At 41.1% G+C, this 17,475-nt stretch overlaps 1 protein-coding gene across 1 annotated transcript in view; it reads right to left on the reverse strand.

Annotated features, from left to right (window-relative positions):
* The window catches only part of sv2ca (synaptic vesicle glycoprotein 2Ca), a 54,770-nt gene that overhangs the window by 3,912 nt on the left and 33,383 nt on the right, over nt 1–17,475 (reverse strand). The window contains exons 4-6 of the mRNA XM_082170014.1: nt 11,194–11,345; nt 3,393–3,526; nt 818–907 (exon numbers count right to left, since the gene is read on the reverse strand). Of these exons, the coding sequence (XP_082026140.1) occupies nt 818–907; nt 3,393–3,526; nt 11,194–11,345 (376 nt within the window). The remainder of the gene's footprint in view (nt 1–817; nt 908–3,392; nt 3,527–11,193; nt 11,346–17,475) is intronic.

The raw sequence follows: 17,475 nt of genomic DNA on the forward strand, positions 1-17,475 counted from the left end.
GTTTTTTTTGTTTTTTTCTTGTTAATTTTTATTGCCTTTCTTTGGCCTTAATTGGGGTAAATAAAAAGATCCCATCTGTTCAAACTCATCCAACTTCTTATATCTGTGCTTATATCTGCTCACGACAACTTAGTCACATCTACCCTCAACATACCTTCTTAAACATATTCTTTCTTTTTTCTATTACAGTGGTCTTAAAACGTATTTGGATACTTAAAGGAATAGTTCACTTAAAAATGAAAATTCTGTCATTATTTACTCACCCTCAGGTTGTTTCAAACCTGTATGAGTTTATTTCTTCTATTGAGCACAAAAGATGATATTTTAAAGAATGTTGGTAACCAAACAGTTGATGGACCCCATTGACTTCCCTAGTATTTTTTTCTATAGAAGTCAATGGGGCCCATCAACTGTCTGGTTACCAACATTTTTCAGCAGAAAGAAATTCATACAGGTTTGAAACAACTTGAGGGTGAGTAAATGATGACAGAATTGTCATTTTTAAGTGAACTATCCCTTTAAGTATCCAAATACGTTTTAAGACCACTGTAATAGAAAAAAGAAAGAATAGGTTTAAGAAGGTATAAAAGTGTAACATTTATGTGACAGCTTGATCTTCATCATTGGGCTGCTCACAAAGCCTTGATGCAGTCTGCAATCTGTCTCTATTTCTGAAGCTCAGTAAATGACACCGAAAACATCCATGAAGCCCACATACAGGGCAGGATGAGACAATCATTCATGAATTTATGCAACTTTAAAGCATAGTTGGTGCTCTAAGCAGCTTAAAGTTAGTGCAGTGAGGGAATCGACTCACGGTAAAGACTTTCTCTGGCTGTCCACGCGCTCGCATGTTTGTGTCATGAATCTGCTTGAGGATCATCCAGGCCTCGTCGTGCTTCCCCACCTGAAAGGATAAGAAAAATCCCTGAGAGATTAACTGGATTAAGTGGAAACCGGAGCGCTAGATGACAGCAGCCCACCTCCATTGCCACGGCAGGCCCGGGAGAGGGGCGTAGGGAGTCACGACAAGCACGCGTCATTAGCTTCAAAGAGAGTCGTGTTCCCTGAAGTCAGGCTGTTTCCTCAGATTTTCAAGGCATTCAAGTCATATAAACTGAATTAATGTTCTTGTAAACATGCAGTTAGCAATAAAACAGTAGTTCAATTTACAACAACATATCTGAGTTACTTTTTCGAATAAGTAAAGCAAGTTATATAGTTATCCCATTTATTGACTGAAACCTCTCCTGCCCCCATGTTGAGAGAAATTGGGAGTAAGGTGCAGAGGCGTTGTGTGCGATGTGTAAACTTGATGGATATTGTAGTACAAGACTAAATTTGAGCATGCATTTACTCATCTCATTTGCACAAAAACATTCAGTATTCTCAAAAGGAATAAAAACAGTAAAATGCAAACTAAGAATATTACGCAAATCTGCAGTAATTAATGTTAAAGAATACACTATGTATTTAATCTCACTTTATTAAGTCAATGTCTTTGGCTTAAATCACTTTATCAATCAAAGATCAAATCACTTTATCAATGTCTTTGCTGCTGACTTATGATGATCCAATTCAACCATACTAATAAGCAAAATGACTAGATAAACATCACATTTTGTGTTTCAATTTTTTTCAAAGATTTTTGAACTTTCTTCTCCTACATTTTACCTATTCTTCTGCAATTTAGAATGGCAGCACAGCTGAAAGGTTTGTTTGAGCTGTGCCCTCTACTGTACAGGTGGGAATTTGCATTTTCTTCAGCCTGAGGCTTATTCATCTTTTGACTTTTGGTGTGAAAGGGCCTTTACATTTGCCAAAAAATAACTTTTTGTTTAAAAATACAGACACACAGCCCAGCCCAGATAAGAAAAAGTAACGCAAAAGTAACAATGCATTACTTTCCATAAAAAGTAACTAAGTAGCACAATTAGTTACTTTTTATGAAGTAACACAATATTGTAATGCACAGGGGTGCATATCACTTTTTGGGTCTGGTTCTCAAGGGAGCACCTGGAGATGCTGCTTGGTACTCACACTTTACTTTTCAACAGGGTTCCCACACCTTGGTTAACCTCAAATTCAAGGACCTTTCAAGGACTTTCCAGGTCCAATACTCTTAAATTCAAGGATTTAATGTGGGGACACATTTCAAGTGAGAGCAAGGTTACATCGTGTTACCTTGTAAGAGACATTGTTACAGTTTTGTGCGCGTTAACATCATGGCAACGTACAACACAAAGTATCTCACGCGGGAAACACTTAACGTAACGCGTAAATGCGCGTAACTAACGCAAATAAAGCAAGCTAGTATTCATAGGCCACGAAGTGTTTGGGAATATGGAATATGGGAATATGGAATTTAAATTTTTTTTACAGAAAACTTCTTGCACAAAATAAATTCAAGCACTTTCAAGGACCTATATCTATGCGTGTTTAATTTCAAAAACTTTCCAGGGCCTTGACATTGTTTTTTCAGATTCACAAACTTTTAAGGATTTCAAGGACTCGTGGGAACCCTGTTTCAACCTGTCGTCATCATCACTTTCCTCCAGACAATCTTCTTTTCTCTCGAACATGGTATATGATGATGATGTTTTTTTATTTGATCAACATTAATGGCACAGACAACAGCAGGAATATTAGGCTGCTGTCACTTCATGACCGAATGCACAGACCGAATATACTGACATACATCTGGTTTCTTTCTCAACTGTTCACTTATGACGTAACCAAGAGAATACTTGCCGAGATGGGTATTTTGACATCATTTTGTGTGTGTCGGTTCAAACCCAAGTAAACGCGAAAGAGGAATCAATTCGGTGTTCGAGCACTGTCTGAAACGCGCCTCTCTCTGCGTGCGCGCGCTTCGGGTGTGTGCGCGAGACCAGATTTGCGCCTCTTCTTCCACGTTTAAAATCGTTTCAATGAGTAAATTGGCAAGACAAAACGTTCAAATGATAAACTTTCACTTTATGATGGTTAAACTTAGCAGTTAATCCGCGAATCACATGTGTGCCGAACCGTGGGGCCTGTTCTGTACGGATCACGGATCAACTGCGATCCGTCGCACCCCTAATAATTATTGAACACACTTATCATAGTGATTGCTATCTTACCAGAGATGGAGAAAAATCCTACTACAGTAAGTAAGCGTGTCCCTGTCCCAAAAATGCCTAAAATGTTGGTACTGCGCATAGTTTATTTTTACCACACATGCGCACCTGCACACCAGTTACTGTATGTGCACTCCTGGTAATGCATTACTTTTAAAAGTAACTGTCCCCAACACTGACGATAACGATAAAGATATAGTTCTAAAAATCATTCTAAATGTAAAAGAATAGCGAAGTCCACACCACAACTATAACGTAAAATGTTCTACTTACCTCCAAGTAGAACCTCGGGCTCTCCGGCATGAACATTAAAGCCACCACGGCACAGAGGCAGGGAAGAGCGCACACCACCACAAACACCCTCCAGCTGTGGAACTGATAAGCTGAGCCCATACTGAAACTCCAGCCTAAAAAAAAAAAAAAAAAAACATCAAACCATTTTTCATGTTATTGATCCAGCACAGAAAAGGGCTAGGCTGGTAGCACTTCAAGGCGTAAGACTGTAGGATTTGAACAGGCAACATTTGTCAATAACTGCTGGCATGTCACAGTGATTATGGTCTGTGTGAATACATCCATTTCTTTTGTCCAACGCTGATTGATTACATAAATGGTGAATTTAGTGTGTTTGTCTTTTGAACTGAAAAACATCAGAATTAATATGTGTAACAGATCGGGTTTCTTTTTATAATGCAGTCCTGATTTTAGTTAGTTAGTTTTTGTTTATTTAAATAAAGCTGAAATAAAAATTAAATATAAATATTAGACAAAAACCTTAAACTTAAATTTTTTTTAATGAGAATGTTGAATTCGCAAATAACTGAAATTATTATTATTATTTTTTAGCTTTACATTAATAATTATGTATTATTACAAATATTATATTATTTAAAATACTACATGGAAATATTTTTAAAAATGAACAAAAATTACAAAAGCACCAGAAAATGACTAAAAGTAAAATCAAAATTTAAATAAAAAAAAAAAAAAAAAAAACTACACCAGCATTGCCTTTATCAACAAATGTTTCTTTTAAGGCCACAAATATCTTAAAAACCTAAGAAATGAATACAATATTCAATAATAAAAAGGACGGTTTAATATATAATGTATATATACACACACCTCCAACCAGACACATTTTCACGGACATTCGGTGTACAGAAATAATTTAGAAACTGTAGAAAATCGAATTGCTTCATTTACATTATCTTGCGTTTATCTACATGGCAAGACAGTAATGTTTTGGTTAAGTGTATGGAGCATGATATTCATCATAATATGTAGGCTAGAAGAGAACAGAGAGACCACTGAGCTACAGGATTGCACAGTTCTGTTATAATATGCATGTATATAAAAGGACCAATTACCATACACACTATCCAAAACTATTCCACATTTCTAAATGTAAGTGGTGTCAGGCAGGTTTCTGAAATCAAGTAAAGCAGCTTTAAGACTGTCATGGACTCCTAAGCTGAAAATGTTTTTGTCTCATTACTTTACAGTTTAAGTGGTGCTTTTTCTACTCCACCATATGTATCTTTTTCTTTACAGTAATGTCTGATGCGCTGAGCTGTAAAACTGTGTGGGGTGCTAATGATGTCATTAAAGTTGAAATGTCCCATTGAAAGGCAGAAAGTACCTTTTATTGCTTCAAACGCAAAGTGGCCATTAAATGAATTATTGATGTTTTATGCATGATTAAAATAAGATCATAAAAAAAGTTTTTAATAAAGTTTTTATGGGTGGACGCCCTCTGCCAATTTCTTATGCCCCCCAAACCCCCCGCCCCATCACAAGGACCCAGGAGAATGTTTGTAGACATTAAATACCATATCTCTAAATAAACACTGTGATATTTTAGATAAAATGTAGCTGTCATTTGGTAGATGCTAGGCAAACTAAACAGATGCCAACATGCCCACATTCCTAAAAGTCACTAACATAACAGCACAAAGTAAAAGAAAAACCCAAACTACATTAAATATGGGTAACACAAAATTGTATAATATGCAAAGTAAATATAAAATCATGAGTTTACAGCTGATGATGGACAGAAGATCGTGGTATAAATAATGGTTTATGTCTGTACCGGAGTGAAAGACACTCTAGAAAAACAGCATGGTAAAACCAGTCACTCAATGTGTGTTCATTTGTGCATCTCTGTGAGGACCTGTGGTAAATTATGACGGTAACATTACACAAGATGTGATTGCGGCAACAGGCAAGCCCAGAGGGTTAATGTTTCGCCATGTCATTGGAAATCTCATTACACAGATTATGTGCATAATTGACTGAGGAAACGAGTGACTGAGTCAGCAGATAGCAAACCTACGCGTTTGAACTCATGTACAGTGACTTGCCAGCGGCTCTACTATGGCCGCCTTCAATGCAAATAAAACGACACACTCACAAACACACAAACTGAGTGAAAGTAAAAATGGAAAAAATTTAATTCTATGTACATTCACACTTTTGCTCTGTTACAAACCCTAGCATGCTGACTCCAGAGGGACTGAAACTTCATGTTGGCATGTATCCTTTGTGAAGAAAGCAGTCCCAGAATTCACTGCGACAAGCTCAGTGAAAAAATGCTATTACTATTTTTACTAAGATATGGTAAAAACTTAAGAGTGCGTGTCTAAGAGTCTAAGAAGAAATGTTCATCCAATACTTCTTTCAAAAATGAATTTGACCTAATATTTGTGTGCTAATGTGTTTGTATTATCTTTTACTCATATTAGCATATTGCTGTGTTAGCTTAGCAAGTTGCGAACATCAAACTATTGTTTCAAATCTCTTTTGATTTGTGATAAATAAATCACTTATGAGGCTGTTTTACATGCAATGCTGCCTTAGATGGGAGCTGACGATGTAAAATGTGTTTATGTACACTTGCTTGAAGGTAACTCGTTTGTGTATGGATGTACGAACCGAGTGACAAATAACAAAAGAGCTTTTACAAGTGTCAGGCAACTGATGTATTACCCATAGTATTTATATTCCATTTATTATTAGTAGTGCTTGCTAAGGCATATTTTTACTATTTGATTCAGAGATTTAAACAAATGCCAAACCATATTATACTTCAGTGTGTAACTCCCAGACTGTCTGCACAACAAACATGAATGATACCTTAAATTGTGAAGCCTCTCCAGGAGAAGTGCCATGTCACAGTCAGTAGCTATGTTTACATGCAAAGAAATAATAATCTATTTAAAATTGGAGTGATCATGGCTCAATCGGATAGAAAAGCCTTTATGTAACCAGACTCCCAATTTACTGGGCCTATGATTGTTTCCCATTGATTCCCGGCATACAGACTATAACAGACTCCCTAATACTCTCCTAGCCGCTGTGTTTGACAGCTTGTCCCCAGCCCGGGCTCCAGCAAGGGCCATTCATAAATCAAGCACCCCTTTCGCTTTGTTTCACAAGGCAAGGAGAAAAACCTCATTATGATCTCAAAGAACAAAACAGAGCGAACCCCCCCTTAAATAGGTGTGAAAATGGTCAGCTCCAGTCATCGTTTTGCCCGAAAGACTCCTCTCCATATCCATTCAGCTCCTTTCCTCCACCCCTTCCCCTCTATTCCATCATTTCGCTACTGATGAGTGCAGCTTATTTCCAGAGTAGAGGTTCTCATAAATCATTGGGCTATGCCTTCCCCCACAGGAGCCACTTCATCCTTTAAATATCCCTGCAGTGCTCTGTTTCTACATTAATCACTTAACCTAAAGCTCTGCTGTTCTCCGCTCCCTCACAGTCGTCCCTGTCTGAGAGAGGACAGCCCACACGTGGCGGAGGAAAAGCAGACACCTTGACCTGAGCTTGCTGAGTACCTTTTTGTAATCGGACTGTCGGTCTACCTGTGTCATGTGATACTTGATTTACAGGTTTATACAATCGCTAGAACACATTTATGATTTCTCAATACTTGAACTGTTAAAACTGAAAACTGTTAAAATTTAGTTCAAAACCTAACATAATACAAAATGTAATAAGACAGCTATTTGCAACAGTTCTACAGTAATACCATATTCAATTATATTACGAATGTAAAAAAAAGTACAATCGAAACAATTCGATGCAGCTGAACTCCTACACAGGTTTTAGTCTTTCAATTTCTTTACCATCTATACAAAAGATGAAAACTTAGTTATAATTTTGTAATGTAAACATGGACTAAGTTACATATACTGTAGTGAACTCTAAACAGCAGAGAGTGGCATTCTTGTTTTGTAAGGACATTTTACAAAAGCAATCATTATATAATGCTGCCTGTTGTTAGTGGTTTTAGGTCATTGTTTTATGAGTGACAGTGTGAGTTTGTTGGTTGAAAACCTTTGCCAGTGTTGATCGAGACTTGATTTGAAGTGATTTGGTAGTTTTAGTGCATTTTGAGTGTGAAATTAACTGCTATGACATGTTGAAAGTTGGTTAGGAAAACTGTGAGAAGAGTTTTGAAAAAGTGACCTAAGTATTGAGAAATGTGTCCCAGTGATTGTAAAAAAGAAAAGAAAACTGTAAATGGAAATGAAAACAGGTATTATCATATTTTTTTGGGACATGTACAGTCGTAGTGCCATAGTATGTGCACATGTATTATGGTAATGCCACAGTATTCTTTAAAATACCTTGTAAATGCCATGTAAAACTCGATCAAACATTACTGTTCAAAAGTTTGGGGACGGTAGGATTTTTAATGTTTTTGATAGAAATCTTTTATGCTTACCAAAGATGCATTTTGATTAAAAACTACAATAAATTTAAAATAACCTTTTTTATTTTCATATATTTTATTAAAATGTATATTCATGCAATGAAAAAGCTGACTTTTCAGCATCATCTTTAGTGTCACATGATGCTGATTTGGTGCTCAATAAACATTTCTTATTTGTATCCATGTTGAAAACAGTTGTGCTGTAATTTATTTGTGGAAGCAGTGATTTTATGCTGCTGACTGAGACTTGGCTTCATGTTGGTGAGTCTGCATCCTTCTTTGAACTTCTCCCTCCAAACTGTACATTTTTTAACACTCCTCGGACTACTGGTAAAGGTGGAGGACTTGCCACTGTGTTTAAATCCACCTTGCAGTGTCGGCTGTCTGTATCTGTTAATTACTCAAGCTTTGAGCTGCAGTTATTTGAACTAAACGCCACTTCTCCGATACTGTGTGCAGTTGTGTATCGCCCACCAAAATTCAACAAAACTTTTATGCAAGACTTTGCGGATTTTATAGCAGGTCTAAGGTTGAATTATGATCATTTTATAATTTGTGGTGATTTTAATTTACATGTGTGTTGTGAAAACAAACCCATGGTTAAAGACTTCTTAAATCTTCTAAATGCTTTTAATCTCACTCAGTCAGTGTCCGGCCCGACACATGAAAAGGGTCATACATTAGATCTTGTGCTGTCTCATAGTTTGTGTGTTCATATAAATGAAATATGTAGTGCATGTATTTCGGACCACTTTCCGGTCTTGTTTACGATTACAGTTCCATGTTCTGTAATTAAGTCTCCTATTTCACAGCGCCGCCGTGTATTTAACAGTCAAACCCCGGCACAGTTCTCTGCTGTTTTTAAAGACTCTGTGCTTTATAAATTGGATGGAGGTGATGTTAATGGTGCTGATGGACTCATAACTCTTTTTAATTCAACCTGCACAAATATCTTAGACTCTGTAGCTCCTTTGAAGACGAAACGCACTAAACCGCTTTCAGAGCCTTGGTTAAATGACACTACCCGAGCGATCAGACGTGCATGTCGGCAAGCTGAGCGAAGGTGGAAGAAAGATAAACTCAGAGTGTCTTATGAAATTTTACAGCAATATCTATCTGATTATCAAAGGGCTGTAAAACTGGCAAAATCTGATTATTTTTCTAAACTGGTTGCAAATAACCGTCACAAGCCACAAGTTCTGTTCAATATGGTTAACAATATTACAAATCCTCGCAAATCTTTTCCTGTTACACCTACACTGGACCTTTGTAATTCTTTTTTAGAATTTTTTGTTGAGAAGATTTCTGTTCTTCGATCTTCTGTAACCACTTCCTGTGATCCTGATCCCTCTGCTCCTCCTGTATGCCTCGCGGTACTAGATCAGTTTGAGCCCATATCAATCCTATCCCTATCTGAGGTGGTCCATAAACTGCGGCCTACAAACTGTCCCTCAGATAGCATCCCTTCTTGTTTGATTAGAGAAGTCTTTGATACTGTTGGACCGTGTATTTTATTATTGATAAATACTTGTCTCGTCTCTGGTCATGTTCCGTCCGCCTTTAAACATGCTTTTGTGCAACCGCTGCTAAAAAAGGAAAATCTTAATCCCGCTATTCTTTCTAACTTCAGGCCTATTTCAAAACTGTGCTTCCTATCTAAAGTCGTGGAGAAAGAAGTTTCTATGCAGCTGCAAACTTTTTTAATTAGTAATAATATTTATGAAAAGTTCCAGTCCGGCTTTAGATCCCGTCATAGTACTGAAACTGCATTGTTGAGAGTTTTTAATGATTTGATTTTAACTGTCGATTCAGGAGCCTCTGCTGTCTTAGTGCTTTTAGACCTTACTGCAGTCTTTGACACTGTGGACCACTCAATTCTCCTGGCACGTTTGGAGAGTTGTGTGGGAATCAAAGGTAGTGCACTAAGGTGGTTTCAATCTTATCTAACTGACAGGAGCTTTTCTGTCCAACTCGGTGATTTTTTATCTGAAACGGCTCCATTTACCTGCGGTGTCCCTCAAGGTTCCGTCTTAGGCCCCATTTTATTTTCTTTGTATATGTTGCCCCTGGCCTCCATTTTTGAAAGGTACGAGGTCTCCTTTCACTGTTATGCAGACGACATTCAAATTTATTTGCCCCTGAATGTAAAAAATCTGCAGCCCCTGTTTGATTGTATGAAAGACATTAAAACATGGATGAATTTAAACTTTTTAAATTTAAATGGAGACAAGACAGAGATTATAGTATTTGGAAACCCTAAACCTCTTGATTTAATTTATCTTGGCCCCTTGGCTTCGAACAGTCGTTCAACTGTGAGGAGTCTTGGTGTTGTGTTAGATAGTGCATTCAAGCTTGATAAACAAATATCCGCCACTGTAAGATCATGTTTTTTCCAGTTGAGAACTATAGCCAAGGTAAAGGCATATCTCCATCCTAAAGATCTGGAAAGGGTGATAAATGCCCTTATAACCTCTCGCCTTGACTACTGTAACTCGTTGTACGTAGGCTTAGATAAGTCATCGATTCAGCGTCTGCAGTTAGTCCAGAATGCGGCTGCACGTCTCTTGACAGGAAAGAGGAAGAGGGACCATATCACACCTGTGTTGCGTCACCTCCACTGGCTCCCTGTTCATTTTAGGATCGATTTTAAAATTTTACTACTGACTTTTAAATGCTTAAATGGCCTGGCTCCATTATATTTAACAGAGCTTCTGCACGCTCATATCCCGGCTAGAGCGCTAAGATCCGCTAATCTCCTCCTCTTGGATGTACCGAGAAGCAGGCAAAAAACCAGAGGTGATCGAGCATTCAGTGTAGCTGCCCCTCAATTGTGGAACAACTTGCCAGTCCATATCAGAACCTGCCAAACTCTGGAATGCTTTAAATCATTGTTAAAAACTCATTATTTTTCTATGGCTTTTCTTTCGAGTTAGGGCTGTTAATTTCCTGGTAATTTTAATTTAATTTAATTTTAATTTTCACTATACCTCGTATACTGTATATTACACATGTTTTATTGTTGTATAAATGTATGAGCAGTAATTTGTTGTTGTTTTAACCTGTGAAGCACCTTGGTCAACCATGGTTGTTTTTAAGTGTGCTATATATAAATAAATTGATTGATTGATTGATTGATATATATATATTTATATTCATGATCCTTTGGTGAATAGAAAGTTCAAAAGAACAGCATTTATTTCAAATATAAATCTTTTGTAACAATGCGTCCTTACTGAAAAAGGTAATCATTTTAAATATTATTTGTTTTATTTAATAGTGTAATATTATTACATTTCACTAAAATAAATAAATAAATTAACATTTTTGAAGTACATGATTTGGTTCTCTTACCGTAGTGAGGTATGATGGCCCAGGCCATGGCAGAGGCATAAATCTCCCCTATCATCCAGAACATGCAAAGCCAGCTCAGATGTTCTCCACGCTTCTCTCTTGCTAACACCTCAGCAAAGTATGAGAAGACGATGGGCACCGCTCCACCAATCCTGAAGGACAAGAGAATGAAGAATAAAGCAGAGAAGCACAACCTCAAGGCCAGTGCAGAGGGTATAAGTGCTCAGCGAATTAAGGCAGCTGTTTTCTTTTTTATGTACATCCCATTTGAATAATTGTGAAACACAATAACAAGTGTGTATCTGTGGACCTTTTTAAATCTCAATTGCTAACACAATTCATGAAGCAATTTACCATGTTCTCACACCTATAAACACATTCTTAAAACTGCACACCAACTTGCACATCAAAATCTAATATTTTTGTCAAAAAAAATATTCTTTTGTCAGAATTAAACTTTGGTCTCAGATGACACACAAAAACCTAACAAATACACAGACTGCTTTCCTCTCCAGGGAACACTAATGAGATCAACTCACACCACTGTAACAAAAACCTATTACAGTATGCAACATGAACAGAGGGGTTCAGATACAGCAAAATACTGTACAACAATGAGCTTAAAGAAAAGTTGATTTATATTGCACTTCTGTAAAGCAGACATTCTCTACGTACCTTCCCTAGGCAGTCATTTCTCAGTTTTGCAAAAATACATAACATGAAAAAAATATTTGGCTAAACATTAATTTGACAATCACGAGTTTGATGGTATACAAAGTTTACTGTACAAAGGGAAATTTCCCTCATCGAAAGTATTGTTTCTGTGTACTGTGATTTCACTGTATGAATAAGTAATATAAAATCCCTGTAGATGATTCTTTCAGCTCTCTCTCCAGTGTTAGGATGCATTTTCTAAAGCACAATCACTTGTGCTCCAATTTATATTATCCTGAGATTCTAATGTGTCATCAGTTTTGCTATGTAATGTTTACACAAGGAGGAATTTGTCTTTCTTGAGTACACATTGTGATGCCTGAATTAATTATATTATGTGTTTGTTTTCTGAATGAGGTTAAGCCTGTGTAAAATGAAAGCATTTTTGTGTAGAATTTTGAAGAAATCGTTAAAAAAACTGGTATGTGTGCGAAAACAGATGAAATGCGTCTTTGTTTTGAGAACTGAATGAATGGTTTGGGAAACTGTGTCAACTGAATCAGTTATAGTGTGTTAGCAATCGAGAAAAACTGTAAGTGTGTAATTCCTGTGTTGCCACCATCATCAAACTGAATTGCAAAAACTTCAACATGGTTTCCAAAACCTTTTTTTTATTTTATAATAATGTTACACTTTTAGGGAAATCAACCTAAAAATGGCTTGTGCTGCACATTAAGTTAGGACAGGCAAACAAATATTTAAGAACTGAAACATTACAATGAAAAATGAGCTTTAACTGCTAAAAAAAAAACTACTTAGGGCTTTCAGGAGCACTCCTCACTTAACAAGTCAATTGTAAATCATTAATCTTTTAGATAGATATTTTAAATCTTGAGAAATTTTCATTTGATTTGACGATCAATCAGAAAAACACTACTTGAGTAAAGCAATAGACTTGATGTAATTAAAGACTACTCTGTGTCCACACAAGAAAAACAAAATAAGTCTTGTCTGTGAGATTTCATTTAATTGCTACTACTGCGTTAATTAGTCCTCGGTTTCTTCTTCAGATCAATATTTGAAGAAAAGACACTTAAATGCTAACATTTTGGAAGTGTCTGGTTTACATTGTATTTCAAAGAATAAATCGTACTCGGTTACTAACGTAACCTCGGTTCTCTCTAGAAGAGGGAACGAGTACTGCGTAAGATATCTTACGCTAGGGGAAAATCCTTTTCCGCGAGATATTGAAGCCAAAAATTATCCTTAATTTTGTAATAATGCAAAACGCGTTGCAGCAGCAATGCAGACATAGGCGAGACAGCTCGCGCGCCTATTGGCTGCTCTGCGGCAACTGCAGCAGCCTATCGAGCGAGGCCTGGCGTGACGCCAGACCCAATCAGGGCACTTCGCGCCCGCTGCGTCACGTCCCGCCGAAATGGGCGTGGTCTAGGCCTATAAATATCGCTCGCAGGCAGCTATTATCTGGTTTTTCATCATCGAAGCAACCAGAGCGTGTGCATGCACGGCAAGATACGCAGTACTCGTTCCCTCTTCTAGAGAGAACCGAGGTTACGTTAGTAACCGAGTACGTTCTCTTACGAGAGGTCTCTCGTACTGCGTAAGATATCTTACGCTAGGGGACCCAATGTAAAACGCCGTGCATGCTGAGATCTGACACCAAAGACCCAAGGGCGAAAGCCCGGGGTACATATAGTGCACAATCACTCAGTGAACTCACAGAGAGTCCGGGAAGAAGGAGGGGTGCAGCCTCACTTTTCCACATAAAGTAGCGTCGAAGGGACGCGAATTTCATCATACAGACAGGGCGGGGTACGGCCTGAACTGATGGGAAAAAATGTGGGTCTTACACAGTTTGCCCAGCTTTAAACTGTCGAACATTGAGCTGTGCTCAGCAAACGCAGCATTCTGAGCTGAACGCATCAGGTCAGATAATACTGGTAGTTTAGACCGACAGCAGCCTGGCCTGCAGGGCGGGAACCTCTAGGTTATAAAACCTTATAAATGTAGACGGGGAGGCCCAGCCTGCCGCCATACAAATATCTTGCAAGGCAATCCCACTTGACCAGGCCCACGAAGAGGCCATGCCTCTCGTGGAATGCGCTCTGACACCCAAAGGGCACTGCATGCCCTTGGAGGCGTATGCCAGCGCTATAGCATCAACTATCCATCTGGATAGGCTCTGTTTCGACGCGGCTAGTCCCTTAGAACGTCCGCTAAACGAAACAAAGAGCTGTTCCGTCTGTCTGAAAACAGACGAGCGAGACACATAAGCTCGTAATGCCCTGACTGGGCAAAGGAGGCTCGCGTCTCTTTCCTCATCAGGGACCGGTAGGGCTGACAGAGAGATAATCTGCGCCCTAAACGGTGTGTTGAGGGATTTTGGAACATAACCGTGCTTAGGTTTGAGTATAACTTTTGAGTCATTGGGCCCAAACTCCATGCACGCCGCGCTCACAGAGAGCGCGTGCAGATCCCCTATGCGCTTCACTGAAGCGAGAGCCAGCAAAAACACTGTTTTGAAAGACAGGTGTTTCAAATCGATTGACTGCAAAGGCTCAAATGGCGCACCTTTCATGGCTTCCAGAACCGTAGAAAGGTCCCATACGGGGACTGAGGGAGGTCTGGGAGGATTCAGTCTCTTAGCTCCTCTAAGGAAGCGGATGACTAAATCGTTCCTTCCTATTGACTGACCAAGCGTTGTTTCTGAGAACGCTGCTATAGCCGCCACATAAACTTTGAGCGTGGAGGGGGCCCTGCCCCCATCCAACAGCTCTTGTAGGAAGGAAAGCACCTCCGTCACATCACAGTTTGTGGGTGACACACCACGGGCTGTGCACCAGCCCGAAAACACTGACCATTTCGAAGAATAGAGTCGTCTTGTAGACGGAGCTCTAGCCTGCGTGATCGTGTTTAATACTCCTTTAGGGAGTCCAACATGTACCCGTTGATGGCCCAGACATGAAGGGACCATAGTTCCGGGTGAGGATGCCAGATCGAGCCGCGGGCCTGTGAGAGGAGATCTCTCCTCACTGGTACTGGCCACGGGGCAGTACTTGCTAACTGCATCACGGCTGGGAACCAAGGTTGGTTTTTCCAGAACGGTGCTACCAGCAGTACTGAGCATCCTTCTTCCCTGATCCGTTCTATCACCTGAGGCAGGAGAGAGACGGGGGGAAAAGCATAGAGCGGGCGGCGGGGCCACACATGGGACAGCCCGCTCCTGCCCTTGGAGAAAAATTCTTGACAGTGAGCGTTTTCTTGAGACGCAAACAGGTCCACTTTCGCTCTGCCGAATTTCTTCCACAGCAGTTGGACTGTCTGTGGGTGTAGGGACCATTCGCCTGCCGGAACATTGTTCCTGGACAGTCTGTCTGGTCCTATATTCATGATCCCTGGCACGTGCGCTGCTCTGAGCGAGCGCAGGTTGCACTGAGCCCATACCAGGAGGCGTTCTGCCAGCCTGTACAGTTTCTCGGATCTGATGCCGCCCTGGCGATTTATGTAGGACACCACAGACATGTTGTCCGAACGGACCAAGACGTGGTGACCTTTTATTTGGGGACAAAAACGCGTCAGCGCGTTGTCTACTGCCAGCATTTCGAGGCAGTTTATGTGCAGGAGCTTCTCCCGTTCTGACCACTGGCCGAAGAACGGTCTGCCCTCGAGCAGCGCTCCCCATCCCGAGGTGGACGCGTCCGTGGACACCACTTTCACCCTCGAGGAAGTCCCCAGGCTTACACCTGATTGGTACCAGTCGTTCGCTTTCCAGGGTTTCAGAGCTGTAACGCATTTCTGATTGACCCTGAGGCGAAGCAAACCGGGTGCCCACGCTTCGCGTGGGACTCGCGCTTTCAGCCAAAACTGCAGCGGGCGCATGCGTAGCAGACCCAGCTGGAGCACTGACGATGCTGAGGCCATGAGACCTAGCCTCTTCTGAAATCTTTTGAGCGGGACAGACGCGCCGCAGCGAAAAGAGTTCGCTGTGCGTCGAATGTCTACCGCGCGCTGTTGTGATAGTCGCGCTATCATGGATAGTGAGTCCAGTTCTGTGCCCAGGAAAGATATTTTCTGACTGGGTGACAGGGAGCTCTTCGCCCAATTGACACTCAGACCCAAATCCTCGAGGTGATCGAGTAAAATGGTCGTGTGTTCTATGAGCACTGCGCGAGATTGCGCTAGAATCAGCCAATCGTCCAAATAGTTCAGCACTCGCATGCCTCTCATTCTGAGGGGTGCGAGCGCCGCGTCCATGCACTTCGTAAATGTACGGGGTGCTAGGGACAAACCGAACGGCAGGACTGTGTACTGATATGCCTGGCCCTCGAAGGCGAATCTCAAATATCGCCTGTGACGTGACGCTATCTGTATTTGAAAATACGCGTCTTTCAGATCTATTGACACAAACCAATCTCCTTGGCGAATCTGCACAAGGATTTGCCTGGTCGTGAGCATCCTGAACTGTCGCTTCACAAGCACTTTGTTCAGCTGCCTTAGATCTAGTATGGGTCTGAGACCCCCGTCCTTTTTCGGTACCAGGAAGTATCTGCTGTATAGTCCCCCCTCGCTCTGATCTTGAGAGAGAGGTTCTATGGCCCCTTTGCTCAATAGTTTCGTCACTTCGGCTCGAAGTAGATGTGCTACTTCTGTTTTTACCGTGGTCTCGACGCGCGCCACATAGCGGCGAGGGCGTCGGCGAAACTGCAGCGAATAGCCTCTTTCTATAATGTTCAGCACCCACTTCGAAACCCCGGGTAGCTTTGCCCATGCGTCTGCATGGATAGCTAGGGGTCGAATACGAAGCGCGCTCCGCTCGCTCAGCGATGGAGAAGCTTCGGTGTGCTGTAACACAAGCGTGTCGCTCGTGACATTTGAGGCATGGGGCGCGCTGATGACAGCGGGCAGATTGCCCGCGCTCGACTCCTCTACGGTGGTTAACCGCGAGGGGGAGGGCTGGGCGGTTCCCGTGGGAACTGTCATGTCTATGTGTGGCTGTGGGCGCGGGACAGCGGGCACATTTATCACACTGAAAGCATCGTTCGCTTGCGTGAAGCGAGTGCACGTTGGTTTCGTTTTTACAGAAACCGTGAGACATGCATAACGTGGTGTTAGTGGGCACTGGGTAGTGGGCACGTTCACCATGTTTGAAGCGCAACCGATCTGAGTCGGTTTTATGTGCGCGAGCCCTGTGTGACAGGCTGTGCTTATGTGTAGGGATGGGCACTGGGCAGTGGGCATTCTTACTACACACGAAACACCATCGGCCGTGGCCGGGACACCAGAAAATACACTCTTTTGGGGATTTATCTGGGTAGCCGTGAAAACGGCATTTGTGTGCAGGCAAGCGGGTGACAGAACCGACTTGTTGGCTGCAGAAAACACTGGAACAGTCACATTTTCTGGAACTGGACGAGCGAATAGCTTTGGTGTGAGTCCGGCCGCAGCGGGACTGGAACACCGTCGTTTTCCTAGCTGTGCTAGGACGACTTCGGGGCCTCGGGCTTCACCGTGATCCTAGGTCGCGAGCCGCGTCCTGCGGGGCGGCGACCGGATGAGCGGGAGCGCGGTCTCGCGCTTCTGGCCTGGCGGCGCTGTGAAGTGGAGGCA

This window comes from Leuciscus leuciscus (assembly GCF_965113295.1).
Source record: "Leuciscus leuciscus genome assembly, chromosome: 5".
NCBI classification, from domain to species: Eukaryota; Metazoa; Chordata; class Actinopteri; order Cypriniformes; family Leuciscidae; genus Leuciscus; species Leuciscus leuciscus.